Source organism: Serinus canaria, chromosome 8 (genome assembly GCF_022539315.1).
Source record: "Serinus canaria isolate serCan28SL12 chromosome 8, serCan2020, whole genome shotgun sequence".
Classification (NCBI taxonomy): domain Eukaryota; kingdom Metazoa; phylum Chordata; class Aves; order Passeriformes; family Fringillidae; genus Serinus; species Serinus canaria.
Window position 1 is genome coordinate 17,082,396 of NC_066322.1, and position 18,197 is coordinate 17,100,592.

An 18,197-nucleotide genomic window follows, 5' to 3' on the forward strand; every position below is an offset into this window, starting at 1 on the left:
AACCCAGCTAGTGCAACCACAGTTAGGTAGACCCAATTGGTACCAGGAATGTACCAATCTATTGCAGAGTTATTGCAGAAAGAACCAGGCAAGTAATGAGGAGAAAGTGCACGAGCAGAAACTTTTGAAAAAGAAGGGGTTTGGCATTCAGTGACATATTTTTTAATTTCTTAAAATATGTCATCCAAATAGAGACTTGCAAATAGGTACGTGGACTGATAAACTCCACGGCAGAAAAGAATAGCGTGGCTTCTGAACTGTTCTGCCTGTTTCTGTTCTATTGAGGAACTCTGAAATCTCCTCTTTCAGAAACTCAAAAAGCAACAGCAGGCAGTGGAGAGCATGACACTGCCTCAGGGAGCCAAGCCCCAGCAATGGGCTAATGAGAGACATCTGTCTCAAATTAAATAAACATGCTGGAAATGAATGAAGGCAGATGTTTTTAAAAGTCAAATATATGGCTGAAAATCTTTCCAAACTCATAGGAACTTTGCTCTTAATGTGTGATTTCTGTGTACTCAGAACTCTGCCAGAGGCCTCCCACTCCATCAGTCTGTTCCAAGACCCTACAGGAAGACATTAAATACTGAATTTCTGATTCTTCCAGAGTATTTGGAAATAGCAAATTTCAAAACAAAGTTTATTGTAAAAGTTGCAATGTATTTATACAGAAAGATCTCTTATTTATTTTTTTGGGAACAAGTATAAAACAACTCTCTAACCTTGCTTTGGTATATAGCCTACTTTTATTATGCCAAAGGAAATATAAGTCCCAAGTCCAGGCGAGCTGGGGCCTGATGTGCTCTAGATACCTGCATTGCTTAACGACACATTTGGTAATGTTTCCTTCTGGTCAGGCCCGTTTGTGAAAGATTAAATCCTGGAACAGCATGGCACCCTGGCTGGCAGCTGACACTGCTGCAAGGTGTGAGGGGGTGGGCAGTGGGCATGGGCTGGGCAGGCATAGCTGCGCTTGTGTTCAGGGAGGGTGATACACAGTTCAGTTATAACGACACACTCATGTTTAAATCACTGCATGAGCAAAGCTGTCAAAGTGTAGTCTGAATATGTGGGTAACTGTTTATACATAACAGATGCCACTTCAGGAGAAGTCAACATAATTCCCACCAACAAACCCTGTGCAAAAAGCCCACAAAAACAGATTCATGCCTTCAAAGTCAACAAGACTAGACCTTCTCAAAACAAACCTCCAAGCCGAGAGTTCTCTGTATCCATGACATTTTCATTGGCAAAAATGTGCTGGATGATTCCGGTTATCACAATACTGCACAAAGACAGATGTCCTGTAAGTAGTCAGGCTCCAGAATGTCTAGCATGTAGATAGTCTCAAGCACTACCTGAAATAATGCTCAGAAATGAACAAAGAGAATAAACGCCATGGATTCGTTATGGTTTGCATCGTCAGGCAAACAGACATATCTTACACCATCATTACTAACCATTGTTTAAACATTGTTTAAAAATTCAGTAGCTTAGGAAAGAGTACTTGAAATATACAATCTCAATTTTCAGAGGCCTTAACTGTGCAAAATTAATCCATATTAGCATTGTGTTAGTTGTACTATCTCATACCATACTTGCATATGCTACAAAAAGGATTTAAGAGCCTAAACCACAGACTTAGGACTTCTGACCAGCATCAAAACCCAAGGCATTGAAATCCTCTTAAACATACTGTGCTTGTGTTATTTCTATTGCAAGCAAAAACAAATGTGACTGTCAGAAATGCTCTGGGGACAAGAATCACTTTTCACAAAGGGATCGTCAGGATTTCAAAATCTTGGTAGGTTCCAAGAATTTAAAGATACCATTAAATACCTACTCTGCATTTAAAACCATCCCCAAGTTTGAAGTTTTTAGCTATCCCTGCCTCTGAACCCAAACTAATGATCTTCAAGGAGTTCAGCACTGTAGTGATTATTGATAATATTCCATAAAGGACTTCCTCCCTGTGGTAGTTAGTGTCCAGTAGGGAATGATGAGATGTAAGGATATTCATTATTCTTTCCCCACTACTGGACCACTCATATGGAGCATGCATTTATATTTGCTCTTAGATTTCAAGGTATTTTGGAGAAAGCAAACCAAAGAATTATGCTAACAGTACTGTCTTTTATTTCAACAGAAAAACACTATCAAAGGAAGGACGAAGTCTTGGTGGTACAGTCTTTTATTCTCAGATAAGGAAACTGGGTCATGGGGAGCTAAGTGAGCTTAGCTTGGTCAAAGATACCTGCAAACTTCATCTGTCAGCTCTGCTGACAGCTATGATGCTTTTGTTTGTATGTATAAACACATATATCTTTATATTGCTATAAGGATAAGTCATATTCATTTCCATATTAGCTCAGCTTAAAAGTAGCTGTGAGAAACAGCTTCTATCTAGATCTTCTATCTTCTATCACAGTTGTGTAAAATGTCCCATGAAATAGAAATAATATTTGATTGAATGTAGTGACACATCAAAGCAAGTAGCATAAAGTCATGTGCATAATAAGCAAAACTTCTGGGTCAGTGCAGAAAAGCCTTTGGCAAAGAGATTGAAATCAACAAGTATATGTTGATGGGGAGATTAGAAAGAGTTTCTCTTGTATAATAGACAATGGCGAAATGTTATTTGACTTGAAAAGTTCCTCTATTAAAATACAAAACTGTGTTCTCTTATTTTCCCAGCTGAATACATCCCAGATTTAGCTGCTGTTTCATATTCTAATACTTGAGATTTCACTACATTTTTTGATAAATGTTAGAAAATTAGGTTCATATTTTTATAAACCCATTCCAGTATGTTTAGAGGTTATGTACTAGATAGTATATGATCCATAGCCTGCACGTCTTACTGTGCTTCTGGACATCTTTAGTCATGAAACTGCTTAACCAACACAAGAAATAAGACCTGGAAGATGACTGATTGTACAAATTCTTTTTGTTACAGTAAGACCTGTTTCTGAAGTAAACATCTATCATCTCTCTGTTCTAGTGTTCTAAAATAAATGCTGTGGTCATGTCAATATTCATTCACAAATCTGTATGAATAGATTTTTAAAATCCCAACTTTCACTTTACTGTGCTTTATCAACTTGGATAGGAATCTAAGATTCACAAGGAATGCAGAACTAAGATATGGTATGTTTTTAGTAAGGTAGATTGAGAGCAGCCTCTCCCTTTTGATTTCACTGTTATTTTTTCACATAAAGTTTTATTTTCCACATCACAAAATGAACTCTTTTGGTGTTTATTTCTGTCTCCTTATCTGTAGGCATGAAACCCTAAAATCTGTCTTTAATGCTGCTTTTTTGTACAGTCCTTTATTTGTAAGAAATTATATGCAGGTTATAGGACATATGAACTGCAACATTCTGAAATACCATATTTTGATATAGAGCAGTGTGTTTATGTATTGAGATTTATCTATATCTATATCTATATAATCTATATGTATACATACACTTGCCACATACATATGTGTATGTGTAAATAGGCGTGCACCACCCAAGGGAAAAAGCTCAATTAGGAATTACCTCTTTTTTCTAAAGAAGGATTACTGCTCAGTGCTAAGGAATGTAGCAATCCTATTCGTAGCAGTTTCTGACACAGCGTTTACTATAACCATACACAGACATAACAAGCAAAAGAACTGGAAAATATTTGTGCAGTTATTAAGTGCTAATAAAGCTGATAACGAGCACAACTGCCACAGACATTATGCAACATGGAGTACTGAGGTCTGTTTATAAAGGATGTGGTTTGCATGAGTCAGAGTAGAATTTTTTTAAGGGATAGCATTACTCAGCAAGTTTCATATGTTGGAGTCAACTCTTTCATTTCTCTGGGAGTTTTAGATGCTAAATTTTACCTTGTTGTAGAGAGTATATAATTCATGTTTGTTTTTTAAATTAGGGAAAGGACATCTTTTGGAGAAAGAGAAGGCATAATAGTAATAAAAGCAACAATAATGATGCCGTGAACTCTTTAATTTCTGTAGTTGAAAATAATTTAGAAATGTAATTTGTCCCATGGCAGATGAGCTATTAAAAGCAACCCTTCAACTAAGTAGATGGAAAAGGGGAAAAAGAAAGAATGACAAGTTGCTCAATCAACTTTGCCACAAAAAAAAATATTATCAGGCTGCAGTCTCCTGCCTTGCTCTGTGATGCTCTGAAGACAGTTTTTGGACCCTCAGACTTGTTGTTGTCACTTGACACAAATCACTATAGACAGCAACCCATGTTTTGCCAAGTGTCTCCAGGGAGGATCATGGGACAGAACATGTTACCACTTGACCTGTGCGAGTTCTTGCTTTCTCCTTCTTCTTTATCATTGTGTGGGCACAGAACCAAGCTCTGGGCATTTCGACATTCCGTAGGCTCTCCCTGTGCTGTTCCATGTTCTCACCATGCCCTGGCTGCCACGCCTGTGCCGCTCCTGTCCCCGCCATCGGCATTGCTGGGCCTGGCAGCCATCCCTCCAGCTCAGCCAGCGCCCGTGCTGCCTGCCTAGGGTTCACCTGGAAGTGCAGGCATACACACAAGATTTATTTTTAATACTTTACTAGTTATATTTGTCCACTTCAACTCTTATTACAACAGGCTTCAGTCAATTTTAATTTTTATAAAAATTCCAGCCTGGCAGTTCCAGAGACATTTTCTGTCTGTCCAATAGGCTGTAAGTGCAGGGCTACTCCAATTTAGACCACCTGAACTCTGCAAGCCTCATTTGATGAGGCTGTGAAGCAGACGGGGCTGTGAATCAGAGTGAGTCAATCTCTAACACTTATTTTCCCTTTATCTACTTTTAATTTGCTTTCTCTTTTTCAATATTGGTGTAATGGGCTAAAAAAAAAAAAAGATTAAAAAAACCATAAAAGAAGTCTTTTAGAGACAAAAAAAGAAGGCATTGCATATTCTATTTTCTGTCTTCCTTATATTGCTTCCTTTCAGAATGAAACAAAGTAATGACTTTGTCCATATTTCATTGTGCCTGGGCCACTAATTTCTATGAATCAGAGCACAGATGGATAACTTTGCATTGTCTGCTCATCTGTCCATTGTCTGCTCATATATCCACCCCTTCTTACTGCTCTTTAGCTGTTTGCATTCATGCTGAAGGTTCACAATATTGTGATTAACAATTCACATTTTAGTTTAGAGAACTGTACAAGGTACATGTGGCCATGTAGTCAGCTGGTAACCAACTGGTTTGTCATGTTTGCTTTCAGGAATACCCTCTAACTATAAATATCTGGTCATCTGTATCCTCACAGAACCATTACTTTCAGGACAAATGTAGGGTCCCAGCATACTTGTAAATAGGCCTATATATCCCTGGAAAAGATGCTGGCAAGTGGGTAGGCCTGAGTCAAAATAAATCTAGGCATCAGTTATTAGGTTTATTTTAACTAGCAGTTATTTGACTATTTTTAACTGTTAGACCTGGTCATCAGTGAAGAGGAAAAAGTTTAAAAAAATTATTAGTTGAAAAAGACAACATAAAAATTGAAATAGAAATTAGCCAGTGTCATTTCATAAACAGAAGAAAGAGCTGAGTCAGTCATAGGAATCATTATTCAATTAGTTTCATTTTAGGGGAAAATGTACACACAGTAAGTAGTGTGACAGAGGGTGAGTGTCTCAGCAGCTGCTACCATGTGCTCTGTGCTCTGAGAACATCAAAGCCTGGATGGCATCAGTCACTAACAGCATGGGTGATTCAAAGGCCTGGAATAAAAAGGCACAAACCCCAGAAAACAGGGACACTCTGACTCTCTCCTTCCATCCCTGGAGTGGTCCAGACATGAGGTGTGACAGCTGCAGAATTAATTTGTTGAGACATCAGGAAGGGCAGCAAATATTAGCAACCAGAGTACATTCTTCTACATCTTCCTTTCTCCTTTATGACAAGGAGAAATGACATATGAGAATCATATTGAATACCTGCTTCTGGTTTTGTCCCCAAACCTTCCTGTTCCATTGTTTAATATTTCCTAATCCTTCTGAACATTTTTTAATAGACAGGGAGGATTTAGTCCATTTCTAAATTTTGCCACTGAAATAATAACTAGGAGTGAGACTCATGAGATTTCTGAATTAATTCTGTCTATAATATTAATTTTTACTTGTAAGTAAGAACAAAGAAAAATCATAAGAGATTGTCTGAGAAACTTTACTGTCTATACTTCTAAAGTCTGTTTTTCCCTGATTACTCAAGCATTTAATATCATGGTCCTGAGGCACATCTCTCCTTTCTCTCCCTCCTTAACTTTTCTGTTGCAGGAGCTTTTGCTTCTGACCATGGAACTTTTGAGACATCGGTTGTTTTGGTTTCTCTATCTCACTAAATTTTCTGTACTACACCTTGCACTCTTTGCCACATGATATATAGAGATGGAATCTAAAGAAAAATGGGCAACTGCATAAAAAATTAGCCTCTTTAGCCACTATTAAAAAGCTACTTCACTGATCACTAGTAGACAGGAAGTGAGATTTACACATGGGGATTTCTGAATTTTAATAAATTGCAACAAACTTGAGTATGAGCAAGGAGGAACTTCCTTCCATTTACCAAAGTTACAGATACTTACAAAAATCCAAATTGTTGTAGAATAACGAAATACCAGCATTGGGTTCTCATGGAAAAGCCTGAAAGGCAAGTTGCAACATGAAAGATGTGATTAGTGGCTTGATTTACGAACATATCTGCAGAAGAGTTTTTAAAATAAGATATAAAGGAACACAGTGCCATGTTTGGAAATTCAGGATCCTTACACTTCCAGTTTAATTAAAGGTTTTACAGCATTCCACAGCAACACAAACTGAAACATGGAATACAGCGTGTTAATATAGGTAAGAAAATTTGCAGCTACTTCCAACAGATCTGATCAGATCTGTTTAACATGGCATGTGTTGGATCAGATCTGTTTAACATGGCATGTGTTGTTCTACAATCTCTGAAACACTATTTACTTTGGCCCCCAGTATTTGTTTCCTAACTCTCTTAGAAGAAGAGTGATAAGTAATACAGACCACACTTGCTAAAATTCTGTGGGTTACGCCTTTTTCTCTTTTTAAAGTATAAGATAAACAATGAATATATATTTCTCTGGGACCAGTGAGAATGGAAATTGCATTATTCTATGGAAAGATGGCATAAAAAACTATTGTTTATTGCTGATTTTCAAAATAATTCAAAGAAATCTGGATCCAAGTGTGACTCCTGATGATGTGGATGTTGAAACTTCTTTGCAGATAGCTGGTTCCTGAGGGAAACATATCGCAGCTGAATGTTTTTATTAAGATTACATTATCAAAAATAAAAATACTTTGGTTTTGGTGACTACTACCCCAGTAAAAATAGAATATTTGAATTTTTTAAAAATAAATCAGGTGGAAATATACACTGGCCACTAGTTTTAAAATTTCAATAGTCTTGTTACATGAGTACTATCAAAATTACAACTTATATGCAATATATGTATTTTTCTCACATTGGGTGTGGTGCACAGCAGACCACAATCAGATTAATTCAACAAACAAAGCCATGTGTGGCAAAGCCAGCATGCTTTTATACATAGATTTAGGAGACTAGATTTATACATGCTTTAGGAGATTAGAGAAACACAGCTGCCACCAATTTACCAAGCAAGAGGCAGCACCAAGGCAGGGAGGGCTGAAAACACTTGCTGGAGAGCAGAAAGTCAGACACAGAAGAAAGGTCAAACTATCTAAAGGACATATCCCTACATTTAACCCAAACCTTGTGTGAATTCTGCCTGAAAGAATCGGCAAACAAATTTCTACAAATGAGTAATCATTTGGGGCCTGCTGTGAGTGCAGGTTTGTGGTGTGTCCTGGTGAGCTTTCAAATAATCCATTTTGACACATGCCAGCCAGACCACTACAATCCATGGGTTTCTATGGGTTCAAAGAGAAACAAAAAAAGAGACCAGAATCACCTTTTGCTTCTAACTCTCCTAGAACAGTTATGTACCCAAACCAATCCATTTCTATGTAGTTTTTTATACAGCATTTATTTTCTGAGCCAAGTGTTGACAGAAAGCTGTCAACACTTTTGAACTGATGACTTACTTTTAATTGACTTTAGACAGGGAAACTGAAGCGTAAAGTTCACATATCAACAAGGTGAAGAGGAGCAAACTCTATGAATAACTGTTTGCATGATCAGCCCATAGATGTTTGTTTTGTCTTATTCCTTTACTGGTACACAGGAAGGGCCATGGGAATTCCCAGACACATCCACATCCTTTGGGTTATGCACTTTCCTAGTTAGTTTTATCACTAACAATATGTTGTGCAAATATGTTACGTGGACAGGAAATTGTTATACTGCCATTGCTCATGTCAGTTTGACAACTTCAAATTTTAGTAACTAGAAAGAGGGTCAACATCCTTTTTTGAAAATATCTTTCCATTTTTAAGCATGCAATGATTGCTGCAAAATCTTGCTTCCTCAAACAGCTTCTCAGAGAAGTTTTTACATTCCATGGAGTGTTTTTTGTATCAAGCATTGCCTAATAGTCTTCTCTGCTGTAATGAGACACAGTTACTGGGACAAGTGTTGGGAACACCTAGTAGAATGCTAATTCTTTTTTGCTGCATGAATGCTATCAAAGCACAGTAGCTATCCCATGACTTTACCCATAATGTGACAGACTAGGAATAGTGTTGTTCTATGGTTTAACCACAAAAGATGAGTAACAGCCCTCAGTTTATGTGCAAAGATTAAAGTAAATTAAAACTGCAGCAATATCTAGATATTTACGTACGTTTTGCTTTACATAGGTCTCAGTGTAAGACGGTATCTCATTTTACCTAACACCATGAAAACACTTTACACAATAAGATTGCTTATAACAAGCATTATGAACAGAGTGATGAATTGTTATTGCAAAAGCAGAAATGTTACTTGAAAAGAAGTCTCGAAAGAAGGCAATTCTTTAATCTTAGTTATGGGAAAATGTTAACTCTAGTGATGATGCTACAAGATTAGTTAATATTGATCTTCCTACTATTAAAGGAAAACTGTTTCTTCTTTCACTTTAAATGATTGATGGAAACATTGACACAAAGTGATTACATATTGTATTAAACTCGATATTGATACTGGAAGTACCAGCAGGCAATGGATGAGAGCAGAGTAGGGCTGGCCAATGACATGGAGCTCCATGCTTCTGATTTTAGAATCCAGCTGCTCTGCCTAGCTCAACTTCATGCACATGTGCAGGATAAAATTTTATATGAAAGTTTGATATATAACATGTAACAATATTCTATATCTTTTCAGATAATGGGATAAAATTAAATATCATGGAAAGAACTTTAGATTTCAGGATTCCTCTCTCTGAAAAAGTTGTTCATAATTTTAGATTCCAAGAATTCTTCTTAATAGAGTAGAGATTATTTCTCTAGCTATTTCACATTTAATTAGGTTTTGCAGAACTGGACCACAATTCTTAGCAAATATTTCAGCTATTGCACTCTTACCCTATAAATAGGTGTGCTTCTAAAGAATGACTGCAGAATTTCTATGAGTTAGAGATACTCATCTGAGGGAATGCTGATTCAATGTCACTTCAATGGAGATGAATAAACTGTTTATATAAGTCATGCCATCTCACAGTCTGTAACACCACCGGTGGCTGCTGGGTCCATTCCACTCGCTGTTGATTTTTCTTCTCATGACTAATTAAGACAAAACATAAATTGAGCAGGTAATTTATGAGAAGTCTCTGTAAAAAAATGAAGGTAAACCAAAGGTAGTATAAAGAGTAGGTCAGATAAATAACAGACATCTGTGGGCCATTATCTGACTCAATATGACTGGCCACATACTGATCTCATAGACGTGCTGTTCAAACATCAGTGTTTGGAGAGCAGATTGATGATTTTTTGACATGGGAGCCTATTGGCACTTAGTACATAGATAATCACCTTTCCTCCTGCTCTCAACAGGCTGTGCAAAGCGGGGTGTTCAGTATTCCCTTTTCAGGCAATGAAGATATGGATGTCTTTTAACGAGCATTGCAATGGAACCTCGGATCCTGTCTAGTTGTATAAAAGTTATGCAGAAACACATTATTGCCCATGAACACCCTTTCTCTGGAACTCTTGACTAAAATAATGATTATTCTCATGTAAAGTAATTGGCCACACTGTGCAGTGAGTATAATGAAATCTACAAATGGACTACTAACTTGAGTAGATTCTATGCTGGCTGCCTGTGCTGTTGTTGGAAGCATTACATTTGAATAAACTAGAGGGTCTAATGCCTTCTCTAAATAAAACTTGTGTTATTTTGATGAGGAAAAAGCAGAATAATATATGCTGCTGCCCAAGCCTCACTAGACATTGTAGGCTTTGTTTTAAAAAGACAACTAATTAACACGGAGAGAATTGTACTTGCTGTCAAACCTCAGTACAATGAACATCTAGAGGCAATAAATCCACGAAGTTAGGCTGTTTCCACTAGAGGAATCGGTGGAAAGCAGTGCTCGCAAAGTCCAAAAATAAAAGCTACAGCAAACGGCACTGAAGCCTCTTAGCAGCTGAGCAATGCGCTGTGCCTGGGTTTGCCAGGAGGAGCTGTAAGGCGCGGCTGCGGCAAAGTGCCGCTGACAGAACTGCCCGAGAGTGACATCCAGTGGGAGACGAACGGGGCAGCCGCTGCTTCTGCACTCGCGGCACTAGGAAAGCCCTACAGTCCAAGCTGTCTCTCTGGCCTCAACAACATTATTTTTCTCTGGCAAACACTCAGTAGCTGATTCCATTAATGTAAATTGTCCTTACAAGAACTAAACTATCAGTGAAGCATCTTGTGATTTCAGAAAAGACTTCCCTCTAGTCGTTGTAATGATTATGCTGCTTATCTTAGTGTTGATAAAAACTACATTTCCCTGGTCTCCACCCAACTAATGAAAACATCTCATTGTTTTCATTCAGAACTAAACCTGACTCTGCAGGTCACAGATATTTCTGCATACTCCGTGTGGTCCAGATTGAAGCCTTTTGCAATACTCTTTGATTTGGGTTCATTCTAGGTTATTCCATTCTCTTTGCTGCTCTCAAGAATATCTTTCATCCTTCCTTCCATTTACATAATTTACAGCGCAAGCCAGCCTTTCCCAGCCTTACAAATCCACAGCTTTCACTTCTCGGTTCCTCTGAAACTCTAGCCGTTTCTTTCCCTGGCTTTTTGAGGGGATGTTTTGAAGAGCAGTGTAACTTGTCTGTTCTCTGTACTGAGACACTCAGATGCACTGGCATGTCTGCTCTTTAGACCAGAGAGGGACATGAACTGCCCTGAAACACAGAAGTTTTTCCAGTTCAAGCTCTTTCACCTTCTGCTACCCACACCATTTACTGCTCAGGACCCTGGGCACATTTTAATTCTGATTTCCCACAAGGGTACAGCTCCAGCCTTGTCTGGTAGGTAATGTTCCATGTGATCCCGAAACTTTGATTCTCTTTCTCTGTTCTCAAACCTTGAAATGAGTTACCTCTAAAGCTTATTATCAAGTTCAACTCAGCAAACACTTTTCTAGGGTCAGGCTGTGCTCTAGCTTGTGTATCGACAGGAATGAAAGGGCTCTTTGTGCAGATGTCTGCATGCTTGTGTGGCAAGTGGAACAAATTAACTTTGTGGTATTATACTCGTTCCTTGAATGATTCATATGTTTGCTAAATCACAGGAGGGATGGTGGTTTGCAGCAGTAATCTAAAACTATAGAGGCAGCAAGATGTGTACACTCCATTTTTCTAGACTGCTGGCTAATCTACTCAATAACCATTATCCTGAAATAAAAATAGAGCTTCTCAATGCACTAGAAATATCCAGAAGAATTTGATTATTAATTTGGTTATTAATTTGTTAAATTCAAGTGAGAAGGCTGAGAAGTAAAACATCTCAAAAATTACTAGAAAAAATATTGCTTTTTTTATCTTTTTGGAATTTTCATAATTATATTTATAACAAAGTATTTAGAAAGTCCAGCTGTAAATGATCAGCAAACAGATGAGCAAACAGAAAAGCAAGCATTGAGTATCACAAAAAACCTAACTCATCAGAAAGATTGGACTGTTTAGATGCATTGGACAGAGGTCTGTCAGTGGATCCAGTGGAGCAGTGGCAGTACCGGCAGGCTGATCAGAAATCTGGCTGGGAGCTTTGGGTTGATAACCAGGCTTGAGTCTGCCAGGGCACTCTGGCGCTCTCAGGCCAACACTGAGGATATTTGCTGACAGGAGAGGAAAGGTGATACTCTGTTTGTGAAAGGGAGTGGTGGCAGACCCAGATTCTTTTGATCATTCCCCACAGTCTTAATCTTTTAAGTACCTTCAGGACTTGTGCTATGTCTTGTTTATGCCCACACAACTTTCACTGTCTACCCTTTTCTTCTACCCTGGCCAGTTTTATGCCTCCCCATATCAGTTCTAGCCTCCCTTAGTTCTCAGGGTCCTACTTTTTTCAATCTTGGCCTCCTTTTCTCAGCCATTTCCTCCTATCTCTCAGTCTCATTCACATCCAGCCCCATCCTTCCCTCATGCATGTCCCTTGCATGCCAGTCCTCCCTCCACCTCCTCTCTCTGGCAGCCATTTCCTTACTGTCCTAGACTTCCATTTCTCTTCTGTTTCTGCTGTCTTTGCTCAGCCAGTCCCGGCTTTCAGTCTGTTACTGTGGCTCAACAGAGGCATAATGGCCCACTGTCTACAGCCTTAGGTTAAATGCCTTCATGATACTGACTTTTTGAATCCCTAATCCTTCCTCAGGAGCAGTCTTTGTCCATTGTGCCTGCTCTCTGTCAGGACAATCACTGATGTGAAGGTGAAACAGTCAAAGTGCATGACAGGTCAGAAGCACCTGCTTCAGGGCTGCCCAGGCTGTCTCAGCCAGGCCCTGGGTACACCATGCAGGCACAGACTACAGATGCTTTAGCTATGAAGCTCATCAAGTTGACTGAGCATACACCATGATTTATCAAAGTGGTTTGGGTAAATATGGACAAATTTTCTCAAATATGAGAAAAAGCTAAAAGCATTTCTTTCCTCTTGTCCATTAAAAATCTCTGATGAAATAATGTGTAATAATTTCTTTACTACTATCCAAGAAGGGATACCATATTGTCTGGTTCTTTAATTTCATTCTTCAAAATGACTGAATGATATGTGCTGATGTTTTCCAAAAATCTCCAGCACCTGCCATGAGAAATTTCATACTGAATAGTCCAAGAGAGATGAGGTCATAAACACCTGCACTTAAAATGCAAACCTGACCAGCAGCCTGAGCATAATAGGAGGCATTATGTTCGGTTTCTGGGTGTTACAGTTCAGGATTTTCCAAGCATAGCTACCTACAGAAAATAGTGCCTGCCTGCCAAGCTATTGTACATAAGCAAGATCATTTGAGAGCAATGGAAATTATGCTCAGCTGCACCTTCTTTAATTAGGCAGAAAATGTTTGCTTTTAAGCTGAGTTTCTCAGTTACCATGTCCTGTTATTAAAGTAATTGGTCTCTGTTCCTTGTCTGACCTAGAATGGGATACAGATAGGGATAGTCATCTCACTTAACCAGTCTAGCAAGGAGCTGTCATGTTCTCATTTAGCACCTTCCTCTCCCAGTCCACATTCCTGCTCCAGTTTTAATCAGGTAAGTTTCTTGGTAAGAAAGTTGAGCCTTGAGTGCAGGCAGCACCAGGAATCATTCTCAAAGAATAAACTACAGTCATAAGAAATAATTAGAACTTCCTTGTTAAAGCTTGGAATCAGGAAGCTTGATTTCATGTTTGATTTTTTCTACATATTCTATGTGACTTCATGAAAAACAGAGAGTTGAAAAATGCCCATGAATTTACACTCCTGCTCATCTCTGTTGCTGATAAACACGTCTGAGGATGGTTAACATGTAAAACATCCTTTAAAAACTACAGATAGACTCAGTAGTGTAAATGTTAATCTCCCTTGTTGTGGTTCCCCCACTGCAACACACCAAGCAGGTTGAAGGGTTAGAAAATTTAAAAAATGTCTTAAAATTCAAATAAATCACTGTGAGTTCCTGGGTACTCCAAGATTGTAAATATTTTTTTTTTCCTTTACAAGAAATGTTATATTCTTGAGAGATCAGTGCAGACTTACAGATGAATGTGGATCCTCATGATACCAATCTCCCATGGAAGTGGCTGTAGTTGGATACAAGACTGAAATGAAGATATTTATTTTATAAAGTCAGCATCTTGTCCATGTAGACCAGGGGACTGAGACCAAAGGCTCCAATGTGGGCTTCTCACCAGAGAGAGAGAGCACAAGCCACCGGCCACTTCTCTGGCCAAGTCATTAGTGCTGACAAAGAAGGACCACTTCTCTAATCCAATACTCTTTCTCCAGAATTCATTTTCCTCTCATTTCTATTTCAGCACTACAAAATATCACTTCTAAAGCTCCCTGCTCCTCAATGAGTGCTCGAATGACTCAGCTGCAGAACCAGGCTATATCCTGCGAAAGTGGTAAGACTGAAAACCCAAAATTGATCTTTTGGGCAATTTTTGGCAGGATTGGACAAATAACAAGTGAGAGTTTTTGGTGTAACACTTTGGATGTGGGTGTTTAAATCTGTTATCCAATCTGAGCCTTGTTCCCTGGTATTTTCTTCACCTGTAGCATGAGGATCCTCATTTGTGAATATTGGCTCACGTGGTGTGAGGCTCTGTACATCCATCTCAAATGCTGAGCTGGAGCTTGAAACTGGGAGCCGAGCCCCACCTAGTGACACAGGAAAAAAGAACTCAGCTGCTACTAAGTAGAATAAATGTTTTATTTGATTATGTTTGAAATTCAGGGGAAAATCTTAGTACAATTAAAATATTTATTTGCTTTTTTAATTTTAAATCCTATTCTAATTGTGAGTTATTTTCTAGCATTTCTAAGATAATTGCTCCTAGGCTAGCTGAAGAAATAAAATAATTTTGATTGATATTGCTCAGTAAAATCAGGCCTCTACTGATGATTCCAGTTTTTTTTTACATGACCTCCAGTTACCTGGATTCTAGCGTTTATTAAAAAATATTTGTTCCATTTGCTGTTTTCCTCTATTCACACTAAGAATGGAACACAAAACTTAAAGAGGACATCAAAAAGTGCCAGACCAACAGCAAAATATTAGCATGTGATGACAGCAAGTCATCAGATTCTAATACAGGCCTTAATTACTGGTATTGTTCTTCAAGATGATTTTTCTTAATCAGATAATGATTCTGTCTCAGAATACTTTTTGTCCAGGTTAAAGGTTATTCATAATTTTGGTTAGCTTTCTTGATATAATAAAAAATTATATTATTAAAAAAAAAAATTAACTCATTTTATAAAAAAAAAAGTTAAGTTTCCTGTGAAATTTTACATTTGTATTTCAAGGGAAAATGACTTCCCACACATTTTTAAAGTGCAACAGCACAAAGTGAAGAAAAAACTACTATCTCTATTTAGGTTTTGTAAGCACAAAATGCTCCTTCAGTTTTAGAATTTTATTTTAATTTTCATCCAAATTCTGAAAACTCCCCAAAATTGATGAATAATGAGCATTAAAAGACAAAATGCTGATAAAGATAAGAACTATGAGCTGGCTGGAAACTAAATGGTTAATAAATCCATTGTAAGAGTTTTTAGAAATCTTTTCTGCTGTGTTTCTTCAGAACCACTTCTTGGGAGGGGGAGGAGGTGGGGGTGGAGGTGTGTGTAAATTTAAATCAGAATTGTAGCAGGTTCTGTCAAAACAGTTAAAATGTCAATTTCAGAAACATTGTATGACTTACCCTTTTGGAAAAAATGTAGTTATTTCTAGTCAGTTTAGAAGGACTCAAATATTCTGGGGCAGAGATTTACTCCTTTTTATAAAAGCCCAGGTTCTCATATTACCTATTTACTTCCATCTATGCTAGTTTGTCACCAAGGTTTCATGCTGCATTTTCTCCAGAGAACTGGAATACATTGGCTTTGTTTTGCTTTCTTGTTCTAGACAAGACTAGCCTAGTGCTCTGTCTCCTATACAAGATGGACCAGTTCTTAAACAGTTTGGCAAAACAGCTTCCATTTAATTCAATTTTATTTCAATTGCAGATGTTGTGTTACTTCTTAAAGATGATATTTATTTGTTCCACTGACTGTCAGGAGGAGGACAAAACCATATTCTTAAGATCCTTCCAATTTGCAATTTTCTCTAGATCATTGAGCTGAATTTTGTGAACATAAAGATAAATCAGCAACAGGGACAGCACAGAGAAAACATGTTACTAAAAGTGGCTAATAATTCCCGCATTCCTCAGTCACCTGAGTTACATGGATTGATCTGATTTGGTGTTATTCCTGTTGTTGCAGGTTATTCCTGTGCATGCAAAATGCATATGGACATAGATGATAGTATGTATAGCATAATACAGCACGTCAGCGTAATGTAACTGTACAGCTACAGCCAAAGAGAAGCTGAAAAGGATCTATGACTGGTTGTGTATCGATAATGCAGCCGAATCAGCCGAACGGGTATCAGCGTCAGTGGGCTTTACAGGACGAAACAGCCCCCATTTCGTGCTAGCAGTGACAAATCTTCAGCTATTCCCAGAAATAAGCTAATGAAGGGGGAAATATAAACCTCCCACCCTGACCGGGGGCCCTGTATATACCTGCGGCTGTGCAAGGAGCTGCCGCAACCCCCGAGCGCCTCTCCCGGGAGAGGAGCGCCCCGGGGCAGCAATGCCGCTCGCTCCCTCCCGCCGACGCAGCGGCTCCGGGCAGAGCCCGGCCAGAGTGGCGGGCGGAGCTGCCGGAGGTGCTACCGTCCGGCCCGGCCCGGCCCCGCGGCGCTGGAACCGAGCCCCGCCAGCCTCGCCCCGCCGAGCCGGCTGCGCCCCGGGCCCGCCCGCCGCCCCTGCGGAGCACGGCCCGGCGCGGCAAGCGCGGCAAGCGCGGCCATGGAGCGGCGCGGGGCCCGGCGGCAGGTGAGCGCGGCCGGAGCGCACCCGGGACAGCGCGGGCACGGAGTGGGCAGTGCGGGGGGCAGCGCGCCTCGGCACGGCACAGAGCTGCCAGGTGTTCCGCACTGAAGGGGCGAAGTTACGCGCTTGCTGAAATCTCCGCCTTCTGGAACTTGAGTTAATTTCACAGGAAGTTTGTTCTGTCCATTTCTTGAACTTTTTTTGTTTCTATTTAGGACTCCGGAGATAGTGTTTCTGAACTACGGGAATGGAGACCAGCCATTTACAGAAAGTGTACGGACGTTCTCTGGCTGCTCCTCTTCTGTCTTTTCTGGGCTGGTTTGGTAAGCATGCACAGTTTGTTTGCTTGTTTCCTGGAAGGACAAATCAAAATAAGAGTCTGCTGTAAGCAAAAATGAGACTGCTCTCAGAACTAATGAAGCACATTCGTAAATGTTTGTGTATGAGACATGTTTTTGCCCAGATCCAATCTTTAGTCACAAGTACTAAAAGTAGAAGCACAGATAAAGGCTCTAAAGCTGAAGTTAGAAGGCCGTTGTGCATGTCTGTGTAATCTGTCTCGAGCACAGCCAATATTCAGCTCATTCAAAGCAGCAGTGGTTAATGTGGGACTGGGGAGCTTTGCTGCAGCCAGCAGTTGGCACATGGCCACAGAGCTTAGTGATTGCCCTTGGTGTGTGTGAAATGTGACTTGCACCCCATGGGATAGAGGAGAAGCTTGCATCACTGAGTTCTTCAGTAGCTGGAGTGATGGGGAGATAAGCCTTGGGTAAAGCAGTACTCAGGGCTTCACCAGTTTCACAGAAGAATTGCTACTTCTTGGCACCTGCAAAGGTTCTTTCCAGGGATTGTTTTGGCCCTCACAGTGTACAGGAGGGTTTAAGCCGCATTCCTGGACAAGGTGTTTCATTTTGACTGAGGATTGCTGCTACTTGTCCAGCAGAAGTACTTAGCTGCCTCAGGGGTTTACAAGAAGATGATCTACTGGAACTTTGATCTGGCAGCAGAACAACTCAAAGGTCAGGGCAGTGTCACTTAAGTGACACTGCAGAGTGTGGCTTTCTACAGCTTTCCTGAAATTTCAGGTAATCTTCATTTAAAATATATTTTGTGTTTAGAAATACTTCTGATTACATTCACTAGCAGCTTCAAGGGCCCATCATGGCAGCAGTTCTATTGTCCAA

General features: G+C 39.5%; 1 protein-coding gene across 1 annotated transcript in view; it reads left to right on the forward strand.

Annotated features, from left to right (window-relative positions):
- The first annotated feature begins 16,952 nt into the window (after positions 1-16,952).
- The window catches only part of SLC44A3 (solute carrier family 44 member 3), a 34,852-nt gene continuing 33,607 nt past the window's right edge, over positions 16,953-18,197 (forward strand). The window contains 2 exon segments of the mRNA XM_030226624.2: positions 16,953-17,016; positions 17,229-17,336. Of these exon segments, the coding sequence (XP_030082484.2) occupies positions 16,990-17,016; positions 17,229-17,336 (135 nt within the window). The 5' untranslated portion in view covers positions 16,953-16,989.